The sequence below is a fragment of the Setaria viridis genome, chromosome 5, assembly GCF_005286985.2.
Source record: "Setaria viridis chromosome 5, Setaria_viridis_v4.0, whole genome shotgun sequence".
NCBI classification, from domain to species: domain Eukaryota; kingdom Viridiplantae; phylum Streptophyta; class Magnoliopsida; order Poales; family Poaceae; genus Setaria; species Setaria viridis.
The window spans coordinates 31,449,558-31,463,154 of record NC_048267.2 but is presented as its reverse complement, the minus strand read 5'-3'; the positions used below and the strand labels follow the sequence as shown (position 1 = coordinate 31,463,154).

Genomic DNA, 13,597 nt, shown 5'->3' with positions numbered 1-13,597 from the left:
GCCTGGCCGACCTCTCTGGCTTGAGGTGGTAGGCGACTCGGCGTGCTTCCGTGGCTCGACTGGCTCCCAAACTCGGGGGCTGGGCGCCAAAGAAGACTCGGTGTACTTCCTCAACTCAGTTGACTCCCAAGCTTGGGGACTAGGTGTCTTACTTTGGTCGGCGTGCTTCCTTGGTTCTACCTGTCTTCGCGCTCGGGGGCTGGGCGCCAATTTTAGGTCGGCGTGTCTCCTTGGCTCCGAAAGTCCTCCTGCTCGGGGATTGGGCGCCCATTCCAGGTCGGTGTGTCTCTAAGGTTCCACCAGTCCTCACGCTCGGGGGCTGGGCACCAATTTCAGTTCAGCGTGCCTCCTTGCTCACTTAATCCTCACGCTCGGGGGCTGGGTGCCCATTCCAGGTCAGTGTGCCTCCGAGGTTCCTCCAGTCCTCACACTTGGAGGCTGGGCACCTATTTCAGGTTGGCGTGCCTCCGTGGCTTCGCCAGTCCTCGTGCTCGGGGGCTGGACGCCTATTCCAGGTCAGCGTGCCTCCGTGGCTCTGATAGTCCTCGCGCCTAGGGGCTAGACGCCTACTTTAGGTCGGCGTGCCTCTGGGGCTCCGCCAGTCCTCATGCTCATTGGTTGGGTGCCTATTTCAGGTCGGCGTGCCTCTACGGCTTCGCCAGTCCTCGCGCTTAGGGACTGGGTGCTATATTTGGATCCCTTTTCACAACGAAAACAATACATTATATTCTTAACCATTGTACTGATTACTTTAATCGCTTCAATGCTCAGGGGGTACTCCATATGGAGTGCATCTTGCGACGCCCTCCACGTGCTTCCCTTTGATCTACAGGATGCAAGACATCCCGAAGTTCGGTAGTCGCATAAGCCATGCGCATTTGGTCAAACCCCTGTAGAAGTTTCAGTTTTTCTTTCTTTTTTGAGCACCGCGCAGCCTCTCCATCGCTATGACGACTCCGCAACTTCAGCCGAGTGCATTACAAGTTTCGTTGCGCATTCGTTAGGCTCCTGTTCGACTCCACATTGCTCGGGGACTTGAGGGATAATGGTACCCACAGGTCCCCACTGACCAGGATACTGGTTGGTCATGACAGGTGGGCCCGCCCGACCATGCTGTGCAGGCCAGGGCATGAACATACATGGAGCACAAGTCCAGAGGTTGGGCGAACCGATTCTACCCGGATATTGCGGGATACTTGTTGTAGTATGACCCAGATTGCTTTTCATGTAACAACCGACTAGGATTAGATCCTATCCAACTTGTAATCCTAGGTCGTCAGCCTATATAAGGCGGCTAGGGACACCCCCTGGTGGTAACGGTAACGCACCTCAACCCAACCACACGTTAATTCTCCGCATAACATACCAACAATACAAAACACCAGAACACATGATGTAGGGTATTACTCTCCGGAGGCCTGAACCTATCTAAACCTTGCACTCCTGTGTTACCATTCGAGTTTTTGGTCTTACGATCTCCCTCACCTACAAATCTACCATATGGGTAACCTCCTGGTGAACTGTCGATCACTAAATCTGACAAACGTTCTCTAGGAATCAGCTCAACTTCTCCTGTTGCCCGATACGTTCTTCCCTGGATTCATTGATTACGACAGATCTGCGCTCTGGCGGGTAGCTTAGCCTCTTATGCACACACTGCACTTCCTTTTCTTCATCAGATTCCTCAACTGCACGACGATGCTTTGATGTTCGATACTCCAATCGTTCATGTACCGATCGACATTGTCTCTTAGAATCACGATACTTTAGATATTGTGAACTGCACTCTGGGCAATTAACAGCCGATGGTAACCTTAGCTTTTCATTCCAGCGGTATTAGAAGAAAGGACAGTTCCAATGTGACTCAAATTTGCTCCGGTTATCATCCGCTCTATTTTCCCGAGATTCCCGTCTGCGCTAGTGCTTATTGATTAGCATCTTGGAGGTCACCTTACGATTTTTGGCAGATCGGTTAGCTTCAGCCTCCTCAACTTCTTGGTCCTAGATTACTTTCTTCTTGAATTCCTCAACCGAGATCTACACTCGTGGATCAACCGCGCCAGATTCTTTTGCCCTCCCTGATGTAGGCAAGACTGATTGAAGTCTTGATATCAATCTATTAATCTAGATTAGAGCACAATGACAAGGACCTCTTACCTACCGCTTACAAACTGATTAAGCTAACAGATCTAATTAATATCATGATAAGTGTATTGAACTTAGATAAGGTAACATGAACGAGAAGACATTAACTTCGACCTACTAACTTAACAGACGAGCTTGCAGTAGGAAGGCCTCGCCTGCTAGGCTATCGGCTAGATGATGTCATCACGTTTTTGTGAGATATGGATAATACCCATCCAATGTCATCATGCTAACGTTAAGGATCCGACGGCTAGCAACACGAGAGGCAGGGGTAAAGATCTATTGGATCTAGCATATATAAAGTAATAAAAGCATACAAGATTTAACTAGCTGATATGATCAGATAACTGGTGAACAGTTAAACAAAGTCAAGGAGCCGACAAAAACAACTTAACCAGATCTAAGCCGTTCGATAACTGTGAGTGTTTGATAAAACTAAGAGATTGATACGATACAACTTAATAAAACCAAGAAACTCGATAACTATGAGCAATGTCGAAGACAAACAGAATATTGGATAAAGTCTAGAAAGTTCTACTTGCAATCTAAGATAACTCAATAACTAGCCACACAACCGAATATCAAAATATAAGACTTAACTTAGAAAGTTCTGATAGAGGTCGTAATGACTGGGTGACGGTACTTACAAGCTCGCCTGAGATCGAAGCCGATGCAGCCATGCCCGCAGAAGGAACTCGTCAAATCTACTCTACTCCTACTCCTAGGGTTTTGGCGGCGTGGTGCCGAAAGATTGTATTGATTGATTGATGATTATTCATTACAAGGCTCATTGGTTTATATTTATACCCTGGAGCAAACGAAAATCCTAGTCAACTATGACATGACTATTATAGCTATTTTAAAACTACTAAAGATAAATCTCCACGCTTTTCCTTATTTGGTGGAGTCAGTTTCGCTTCGGATCGGATTTCCTCCGACCTTCTATCGGCTTCTGGAACCCCGTCGTGGTGGGCCTTGGTCAACATTAAACCGTCAATGGGCTTTTTCTCTCTCCTTCATCGACTGTCAGAACCTTATCTTTTTCGGTTGACTCTGATCAAAAACCAGTTTCAACACAACATGAGGTGATACAGTAATCAATATTTTGGCATTGGCAACAACCGCGTCCAACAGCTATTGCGGCGGTAACGGTCGCATCCACTAACTGTTTCGGTGGTGTCACACATAGCTTGTGGACATGACCGGTCGAATCTTGGTTGTGTTCTTATAGGGACTGACATCTGGGCTCCATTGGTCATTTTCTCCAAATCAAGGTGAGTCTTTGGGGTCTCTCATCCAGATCCCTCTTGGTTCTCATGGCCTGCGGCGACAAACTTCATCGCAATTTGTCGGATTACCTTCCTCTTGATGTGCTCCACGTTGTGCTCCTCCACCTCCCCTGCCTCATCGATCGCGTCTACTTCACCTGAGTCTATCACGCGTGGCGTGATGCCGCACGGGCCATGGCTCCGCCGCACCAGCTCCTGTGGCTCATCCTACCATCCCTCGTCATGGCCTCCTCCTTCGCGCACCAAACCGGCTGCACCCGCCGCCTTAGACTCCCAGAGGGCATCCGCAGGGTGCGCCTCTGTAGGTCCCATGGTGGCAGCTAGGTCACCGCCATTGGCGAATTGGGGGAGGGTACATGGTAGTCAACATTCCTCTCCCCAATAGGGTTAGAATCATTCATCCCTTCACAATTAGGGGTTATTACTCCTGCGAGCACCCCATGCTCATCCGCACCGTCATCTTCTCAGATGCTTCCACCTCACCAAACTGCCTTGCGGCAGCCCATGTTGCGAGCACCTGCAACATCGAGTTCTACCGGCCGGGGATGGACGCGCACTGGGTCGCGCTCTGTCAGGAGCCTAGTGTGATTGAGGACATCATCTATCGTAGGAGCTTGGTAGAGCAAAGCTTCTATGTTCTCACAAACATCGAGGATCTCCTAGTGTACTCGATCATCTCCGCTACCAACACCCCACTGGAGATGACATGTGTTGAACGCATGTTCGAGAAGCGTATGGATTACAATATCAACAAGCCTGGGTTCTCCGCGAGCCATTACCTAGTGGAGTCCCGTGGAAAACTACTAATGGTCTTGCGTGAGTACTCCATTCGTAGTGTAAAGCGGTTCATGCGGATGTCCATGATCTTCGAGATGGTTGACGCTCTGCCCCATGGCCAAGGCAAAGCTTCCTTGGTGGAGCTCCAAAATCTGCAGGGCTGAGCGCTCTTCATTGGCCGAAACAGCTCGAGGGCCATCGAGGTATCTCAGTTTACCGAGGTGCAAGAGGGTTTTATCTATTACTTGTATGATACTAGCTTTGACATATCCTTGGTGATGAGCAGTGGGGGTAAGTTCTCCAGCTCTAACATGGGAGTGTACGCAATGGCAATGAACAAGAGGATGAGTAGGGGTGGAGCTCGGTGCTTTCTGTGTGGATTCACTTCAGAGTGCTCTCCTCCGCTTTGGCCTCTCAATTGAATCAGACATGCTTTGGCGCTTTGCCTAGTGCCTGACTACTGGTACATTGCACTCCTAGAAGTTCTGATAGAGTATGTAGTCTGATAATAATTTTTCAAGAAAGAAATAAAGTTTGATTGCTATGAAAAATTTGGAACATTTTGCTATCATTCATAAATATATGTTTTCGGTCATCTTATTACAAGTGTTATGTCCACCAAATCGGATGTAATCCTGTTTGCTGCCATGAATTAGATAGAAAAGACACCAGAACTGTTGATTGCAATAGAGACATATTTTTATTGCTTTTAAGTTCATGCTCAGTTTTTGTTTTGGTGACTAGTAAGTCCATATCCATTCTACCAAATTCAAGTAAAATGATGATCAAATTAAACATAATGGCTTTACAAGTCCAACCCACCCCTTATTTTAGCACTTGCGACTTTCTTCTTTGGTTGGGTACATCACAATTCCATACCACGTATCATTTTCTACTATGTTGATTCAACATTTTGTATGTCACTTTGTCACATATAAAACATGATCAATTGCGTCATTTTGCAAAGCTATATGAGAGACATTTTCATCCCTCAAGTTTGCTTCGAGAGTCTTGAGATAAAAGACTGTTAATGTTTTCATAGTGTGAAAAGGTTTTTTTTTCTGAGGGTTAACAATATGGTGAAAACCCATTGCTTTGGAAAAAAGCTATATGTCACACTGGTGACCTGAACTTCTCCATTTATCCTTTTACACAAAATCATTGCTTGAAAACCACTTATTTCCATAAGAAGTTTCTACTCAACATTTTTATAGGAACGTTGTTTTTTCCAGACATTCATTTCAATATTTGGTCATGTTTGATGAGATTTTTTTTGATGAATGCGTTTACTCTACTGTACTTGTTCGTGCAAAATAATGATAATGCATCGCTTCATGCTTTTAAAATTGGATAGGACTCAACATTTTAAATATTCTCAACAGCTCAGGTTTATACCATTCTGTAGCTGTTTGGCACTGACTTCCCTATCAGCTTAAACTTTTGGGTTGCACTGGTTGGTGCATGCAACTCAATATGGTATCAGAGCTAGAGGTCTCGAGTTCGAATCCTAACGGGCGTGATTAAATAAAATAAATGCAACCCACTCCAATTTCCACATGCGATCTGAGGGAGCTTGCACGTGATGGAGAGTGTTAGAGTATTAGTGAAATTGCTCAACTTTCGCTACCAGATTAAGCTTTTAGGTTGAACTAGTTGGTGCATGCAACTCAATAAATGAGATCAAACCGAGAGTGAGCAATGAACTGAAAATTGGATAAGGAAGGATTCGCGAATGAGACCAAACCGAGAGCGAGCAGATGAACTGAAAATTGAGTAAGGAAGGATTCGCGAATGAGAAATAATAGTTGCCCATATGAAGATCCATTATTAGGTGAATTGAAAATTGATCGAGTCGAGCTCATTAAGGATATTTAGAAGGGTGCAGACTTTTAGTTGACCATATAGGTGCATGCTTTTACTAATATATGTGAAGTATAATTTGAAGACGTGCGAGATTCATCGAGTACATATCCAAACAACCCATAGACACTGTCAGTGAAACAATCATTAATTCTTTATCGCAAATTATGAAATACTGTAACGGCTGAATCTAGTGAAAACAACAGGGGACAGGCGAAAAACGCATCTCTAAAGCTTAGTACGCCTTACGGCAATTCGAAGGACATAAACTGCAAGAATGTTGCACCGGTCGCCGCGGAATCTCCCGCGCGCTGAGCGGCGATCAGCAACAGCCGGCCAATCTCGTAAGACACAAAGGCGTCGATGCAGGCGTATCGGACCTGCTCCATCGACAGGGGCTGGCTCCACCTGCTCTTCGTCAATTCCATGGGCTTGTCGATGTGGACGCCCATCACCTCGCGTGTCAGGGTCTTTAGCCCCACCTTCCTGAGCTCCGGCCGGGAGAGCACCTCTGCCGCGACGTACCTCAGGTCCACCGCGTTGGCCACCAGGATCTTGCAGTCGTCGTACAGGCGCTCGACGTCGTTGTCGACCCCAACGCCGACGAAGCTATGGTTCGGGCAGGCGAGGAAGGCCTTCAGGACGGCCGGGACGTAGTCGGCGCGGACGATCTGGAACACGAGGCAGCTGTAGCCGACGCAGAGCTGCAGGACGGCCATCCGGTGCGAGTGGTGCCCGTCCCTGTGGTTGATGGTCCGCCACTCGGTGTCGAGGCCGACGATGAGGTGCTGGCCGTACTTGTAAACCTCTTTGAGGAAGAGCTTGACGGCGTCGCCGGAGTTGGTGACGGTGGTGCGGATCGTGGTTCCGTCGTCCATGACGACGTCGGTGTCGTACGCGTACGTGCTCCTCTTCCTCATCGCGGCGAGGAGAGGGGCTTGAGCGTCTGTCTCTCAGCAAACTCGTCTGGATGGATCGGGTTGAGGGATGATGATGATTTGACGATGGTTCTGCTCGTGGCGCTGCTTCCGTATATAAAGGGCAGGGAGCGCAGGAGACTCCGAGTCGGTGCAGGGTCGTGGCGGTGAGATCGGACTTGGAAATCGGCAGCAATCCTGAGCTCCAAGTCCGAGCAGGGTTCGGGACCTGCTGTTCCCCTGTCACGCGCTCGCACATCGCGGTTAGTTTTCGTCGTGCAGGTTGTGCTGCCCACGCCGTGCGTGTGCGCCACCTCCAGGTCACGTGGGGGGCGTCGCAAGACCCTCCAGGGACAGGTACACCGTACACCCTCGGTGCGCGGAGTTGTGATTACGCCCGGGCACCCGGCCTCCATAGTCCGCGCGCGAGGAGCCCGTCGATCCCGACGCTCACGAAGCAGGAGCAAGCTGAGGGTGCGCTAGGAAGTCCTGCGCAGGGTGCGCCCGGGATGAAGCCGGAGGTAGCGGCGGTGGCGTTCGACCTAGAGCGCGAAGACGACGATCTTGAGCGGGCGCTAGGAAGCTGGGAAGGCATGAAAGACGCCGCCCGGCCGAGGACATGACGGTGGGCTGGAACTCTGGATCACGGTGCCATCATCCATGAGGACGCCGGCGGCCGGCGTGGCCATCGATAAGATTAAGGCTCTGTTTGTGTTTGGTTGGGTCATGGGTGTACAGCGGGGTACATACATGCACGGGATCATCCAGGACTGGTCCTCAAATGAGCTCTTCTAGTCTTGCTGATCTTTTGCTGGCTTGCTGCATGCCTTCTCGTGCTAGTAGATACTTCTTCCTCTAGTCCAAAATACAGTAATATACTTGTGCGAGCATCAACTCATCTCTTTGGCAACATGAGCATCAGACGGGCCACACATGTCATTTTTTACTTCCCATGACTCGTATGTGTGTAGTCTTGGTGGTAAATTGACAAACAAAGAGTTCCTTAGCTGAAGAAAGAACGGGGGAGGGGGGCTGTAAGGTTTCAACTTTCTGTTCTGTCAGATTACAATTTGCTGAAAAGAGCTTGTTTGAGAGTTCATTACCTCTGTTTATTCTCAAACTTCGACTAAGTTAACGATTTTAACCAGACAAAGCGGTCTAGTGTTTTCTACTTTTCTGCTAATTTGATGGGTTTTTTTTTTTGTTACAGAGCTTTCAGTGTAGGGGTATGGGTGCTTTGATGCAACGGCAGGTGGCTGTGATTTGCTATTTGTGAAACGATGCAACGACACCGAGAGGGTACGTTTCCATCTAAAGGTGCTTATTGTTCAGCGGAAAACTGCTTTTCTCTTCATTCGTTGGTGGTCCTTCGTTTGAGCAGGTAATACCCGTTCCCACCTGTTTGATACGACTCCCATTATTTTCAATCTCCCACCTGTTTGATACGACTCCCATTATTTTCAATCATTGTGAAAACTCCTCTAATGTTTCGGTATATTTTTAAGGGCCGAACTGAGATAATCAATCCATTATTATGTGCCACTGTTTGTACTTTGTGAAACAACTAACCACATACATATTCTTCGTACCAGCATATGAATGGTACTTAATTCTTGCAAATCAGAAAGTGATTTGTAGGTCTGGTTTGCGAATAGGAAACGGAAAGTTGTAACACTGAGGGATTCATGAAGGAACAATATATTCGTCAGGGGAAGCACTTTTCACTTTTCAGTGTCTTGTATGGTGGATGTATGAAGGTGTTGTGGGCTCAGGCGCTCAGCCATATTCTATTGGAGTACCTAGTCTTTGGAAAGAGGAAAAAAATTGGAACCAAATAAGAGTCAGAGACACTTCCTTCGTGAATCCCCGCGGCTGAGTTTCTTTTATGCCCACTCTTGAAGAAAAGTTAATTTACCACGTATGTACATCAGTACATGTGTAATTTTGTCCTTCCAATACATTGTCCTGTACGTCAAAGATGAAGTTGTTACTGTGGATACGTTCTCAAAAAAGAAGTTGTTACTGTGTATGTACAGATCATTGTGAGCGGATCTAGCAGTTAGCTCGCTCTTGTGTCTTATTTAAGTTCGTTTTGGGTAGTAATGTGCTGAATTTCACTAGTAGTATACGTAGTTGTCTAGTTAATTACCTTTAGGTCCCGGAAGTTGTCCCGTTCTGGCATGCAAGAAGTATTAGTTTCCAGCTCTCCGTTCTAAATTACTATTCATTTTAGCTTTTTTCAGATACATAAGTTTTGTAATATATCTGGACATAATATATATCTATAATATATATCTAGGTACATGTCGAATGCTATGTATCTAGAAAAATCAAAACGAACAGTAATTTTGAGACGGAGAGACTACTTATTAGCTTTTGCTGTTCCTTTCCAAGCAATAGGAGTATGTTGAGAGTAGCTGATTGATGTTCTAGAGCAGTGCCCCTTCCCGATCAATGGATGTTGGAAAATCAACATGAATGGTTTTTTATTTATGAACAAGCTAGTACGAGATTGTGCCAATTTCTATCGACAAATTAAAGAAGGGATCAACATGAATAAGTTATCGAAAAAAATACTATCTTGCGACAGTACTACAGACTACAGTAGTATACAGCATGCCGTGGGTAAATGACTGGATGCTGTATGTTGTGATGAGCTGAAGCAAGTATGAGAAACAAAGAGTGGCTATGGTGGAGGAATAATCTCGATACAAGAATAAGATAGGGAGGTTGTTAGTCAAGTGTCTGTATCACATCAGGCAACCAACATTCCAACAATGCGAGTACAGTCATGGTCACCAACCGTGGCCGACGCGTGCCATCCGGTCTTCTGACTTATCGTGAAACGTCCTTTGCAATTTGCACTGGGGATCGAAAAGCCGCAAAGCGATGCTCTGACAGCAAGAACTGAAGGGAGTCGAAATCAAATCCAACACGAAGGAATCGAACGTGCATCCTACTGACATTGTTACTTAGCCCTTGTCTGTTAACCGGGAAATCACAGCAAAACTTTTGTGCAGTCTGAACTCTTCGTCAGCTCATCAAGAATTGAATCGATAATGCCATCCGAATCAGAACGGCCACAGCATGGGACCATCGGCCAAACAGAAAACCACCAACTGCTCCATCTGATGCCGATAGGCTGCACACACCGGGGAAAAGGACGAAGGATGAGGCCGTGGACGGACAGCAAATTTTCGCCGTCTGACGCCCGGAGAATCCAGTCGATCGTGCTGTTTAGGGGTTGGTTGGTTCCTGAGCTAAGTGTAGTCCGTGTCACATCAAATATTCGGAGGCTAATTAGAAGTACTAAATATAAGTTAATTATAAAACTAATTGCACAGATGGAGCCTAAACAACGGGATGAATCTATTAAGCTTAATTAATCCATCATTAGCAAATGATTACTGTAGCAGCACATTATCAAATCATGAACTAATTAGACTTAATAGATTCGTATCGTCGTTTAGCCTCGATTTGTGTAATAGATTTTATAAATAATATATGTTTAATACTTCTAATTAGTATCTAAATCCATTTGATTTGATGTGACAGCACAACGACAACCAAACGCCCCCCTACTCATCGGTTCTTACACGCCGAAGCTTCCACGCATCCGCGTCCCACAAATCAGTGGCCTTGGCAGAAACCTGCGAGCAATCGACCCAGTCAGCATAAAGGCCGTTCAACCCCTCAAGTACAAAGAATTCCACTGAGCACTGCGCATTCCCCTCTGCTTCTTGCACTGCAGCGTCTTTCCGGTCTCAGTCTTCCCGTCCTCCGCGTCGTCACTCCGCGCGCCGATGGCGGCGTCGTGGTCGGAGCTGCCGTCGGAGCTCCTGGGCGTGGTCTTCCTCGACCTGCGCTGCCTCGCCGACCGCGTCTACTTCGCAGCCGTCTGCCGCTCCTGGCGCTCCGCCGCCCGGGCCCGCGCCTCGGCTGGCACGCCGCCGCCGCAGCTCCCGTGGCTCCTCCTCCTCCCGTCCGCCGGCGCGCCCTGCTTCGTCAGCCCCCTCGCGGGCTCCGCGCGCCGCCGCCTCTCGCTGCCCTACGGCGCCCACGGCGCGCGCCTCTGCGGCTCCCACCCCAGCGGCTGGCTCGCCGTCGCCGCCAACGGCTGGCGCGCGTACGCGCTAGTCAACGTCTTCTCCCGCGCGTGGGCACCCCTGCCCGACAGGATGAGGGTCCCCAGGCACGGCATCACGACCTGCCTCGTCGTCCGCGCGGTGGCGCTCTCGGCGCCGCCCACCTCGCGGGCCTGCGTCGCCGCCGCGCTCGTCTGCGGCGTGTCCAACCTCGCCTTCGTCCGGCCCACGATGGACCGCCATTGGGTGGCCTCGGAGCCCGTGCACGGGCTCCAGGACATCCTCTACCACGACGGCGAAGTCGTGCGGGGGTTCCACGCCGTCACCAGCGACGAGGCGGTCACGGTGTTCGTGCAGGAAGGCGCCCCCGGCGCGCTCGCCCTCACGATGGCCCGGAGGTCCTACCGGATGCAGCGGCGACCCAACGCACCGGCGCCGAGCCCGTCTTCCGTGAGCCGCTACCTGGTGGAGTCCCGCGGGAAGCTGCTGATGGTCGTGCGCCACTTCCCCTCCACCCAGCACGGCGGCGGCGCGGCCGCGGCGCGTGGGTTTGAGTTCCTGGAGCTGGAGGTGCAGGATCTGCCCAGTGGCGGCCACGCGGCGTCCTGGGTGGAGCTCGACGGCGGCCTGGACGGGCGCGTGATCTTCCTCGCGCGAGGCTGCTCCAGGGCGCTCGAGGCGTCCCAGTTCGGCGGCTTCCAGGAGGGCATCTACTTCTTGGACGACACGGGCTTCGACATCTCCTTGGCGCTCTCGTGCGGAGGCAACTTCCCGTGCAGCGACGTCGGTTGGTACTCGGGCCGCGAGATCATGCGTGGGATCGAGGGCTTCCCGTCCGAGTTCCAGTCGACTTTCTCTGCACCGACCTGGTTTTACCCTTGACCTAGCCGGACTACTTGAGTTATTACATCGATTGCTCTGCTCCACCAGTGGTAGGTACCACTTGTTCATCACCAGTGCGCCATGATTGCAGCCTTGCAGATCCATCATGATCGAAGGACTTTCTTGTTGCGTTCATACTTCATACAGATAAGTAATGCTTTAGCATTTGGCCACTAGAACAAAAGGCACACTTTGTCTATATTTGTCTATTGCCACACTTTTTAAAATTACAAATTACAATGATGTAAAACCTTTGATTAGTGGAGTCGTACAGACCTACACGCCTCGATCAATGCGTTGAGACTTGAGAACCACCTTTGTACTGAATTAACCAGTGGAAGCTAGAAGGGTAACCTTTCAGCACAGCATCTTGCATGATTCGTAGCAGATGCAAGCAAATTGTATGTAAAAGTATGCATCATGATGATATACAATGCTTCAATTTATAAATCTAGACCGAATTGAAGGACAGAAGCAAAAGTAGTAAATTTCTAGGAAAATGGCTATGGAACAAAAGTTGTGCATTTTTTCTATTGAATATAGCTACAAAGTTGATTGCATCACATTGTCGAGGCCTACAAAGAACAGATGCCGGGCTCGCCAATCCAAGATTTACCATCCATACCACACGTCTCAGCATTTAAAACTCAAGTAGCAAGGCTTTTACAGTTTTACAACTTCTGCTTAAAAATCTTTGTCTTGCACCACTTAGCTAAGTTTCCAACCACTAAGATATTACCCGATAATTATACCAGTCTCATATTCTTCCTCATGCATGTCTCTCCTCTCTTGGTGTTCGCCATCGCTTCTTGCTTTTGATTTCACTCATTCCATCCGGGCTAGCTATATATATCCAAGCTTTTATTTCACTATATCATTTGGATCATTCAGTCGACCTAAAACTCATACGAATAGTTTGGATCTTAGAACAACAAAAGTGAAATGAAACAAAGTGATCAATCTAGAACTATTTGTTAGATATCCAACTACATCCTTAGTCCCACGTGTTGCTGCCTCCAAATTGACGGATCTAGAGTAGAGCGGGCGAGGACAACCATCGACCATCCTGCCTTGACGTGGCAACATGCAAGCAGATGCAGAGGCAAGTGGTAGGAGCAGCCGTGGGTGGAGAGCAGAGGACAGAGAGTGGTGAAACCTCACAGACCACCCGCCGGATTCGATCCAACTCTTTTATTTTTTAGGGATCATATGTGTAACATACTTAAAATAGGTTAGCCCACTAAAGCCCACCAAAATAGATCAGGCTAAGTAGGCCTATAATAAAGATGAGCACAAGCAGAAAAAAAATCTGAGAAAATATTTCGGTCAAAACTAGATTTTGTTTCGTAATAAATAAAAAAGGTCATGAAAAGTTATTCCAAATAAAAAATAAAAAATGTTTTTTAAAACAAATCAAAATGTTCTAAGAAAAAAGTCTAGAACGAAAAAAATGTTCCAAAGATTAAAAAAATAAATATTTCAGAATTTCTAGCCACCAACGCGATGACTAAAGTCTGAGCTCCCGGAGATATTCACCTCTCCTCCATTCTCTTTTTCTCTCCCTCTTTTCCATCCCCAACCCATCTTGGGCGTGCCCTTAGGCTGGCTGAACTCGATCAGCTTGGCCATTAACCATTGTAAA

General features: G+C 48.2%; 2 protein-coding genes across 2 annotated transcripts; one reads left to right on the top strand and one right to left on the bottom strand.

Annotated features, from left to right (window-relative positions):
* Nucleotides 1-6,201: 6,201 nt before the first annotated feature.
* On the bottom strand, nucleotides 6,202-7,050 carry LOC117854492 (3'-5' exonuclease). The gene has a single exon (XM_034736701.2). It carries the CDS (start codon nucleotides 6,989-6,991, stop codon nucleotides 6,317-6,319), a length of 675 nt encoding a protein of 224 aa, XP_034592592.1. The 5' UTR covers nucleotides 6,992-7,050; the 3' UTR covers nucleotides 6,202-6,316.
* Nucleotides 7,051-10,640: 3,590 nt separating this feature from the next.
* On the top strand, nucleotides 10,641-12,354 carry LOC117856430 (uncharacterized). The gene has a single exon (XM_034738801.2). It carries the CDS (start codon nucleotides 10,792-10,794, stop codon nucleotides 11,953-11,955), a length of 1,164 nt encoding a protein of 387 aa, XP_034594692.1. The 5' UTR covers nucleotides 10,641-10,791; the 3' UTR covers nucleotides 11,956-12,354.
* The last annotated feature ends 1,243 nt before the right edge of the window (nucleotides 12,355-13,597 follow it).

What these genes read in the sequence shown, in the direction of transcription:
- LOC117854492 (XM_034736701.2), bottom strand. Translation starts at nt 6,991, where the DNA reads ATGAGGAAGAGGAGCACGTACGCGTACGACACCGACGTCGTCATGGAC.
- LOC117856430 (XM_034738801.2), top strand. Translation starts at nt 10,792, where the DNA reads ATGGCGGCGTCGTGGTCGGAGCTGCCGTCGGAGCTCCTGGGCGTGGTC.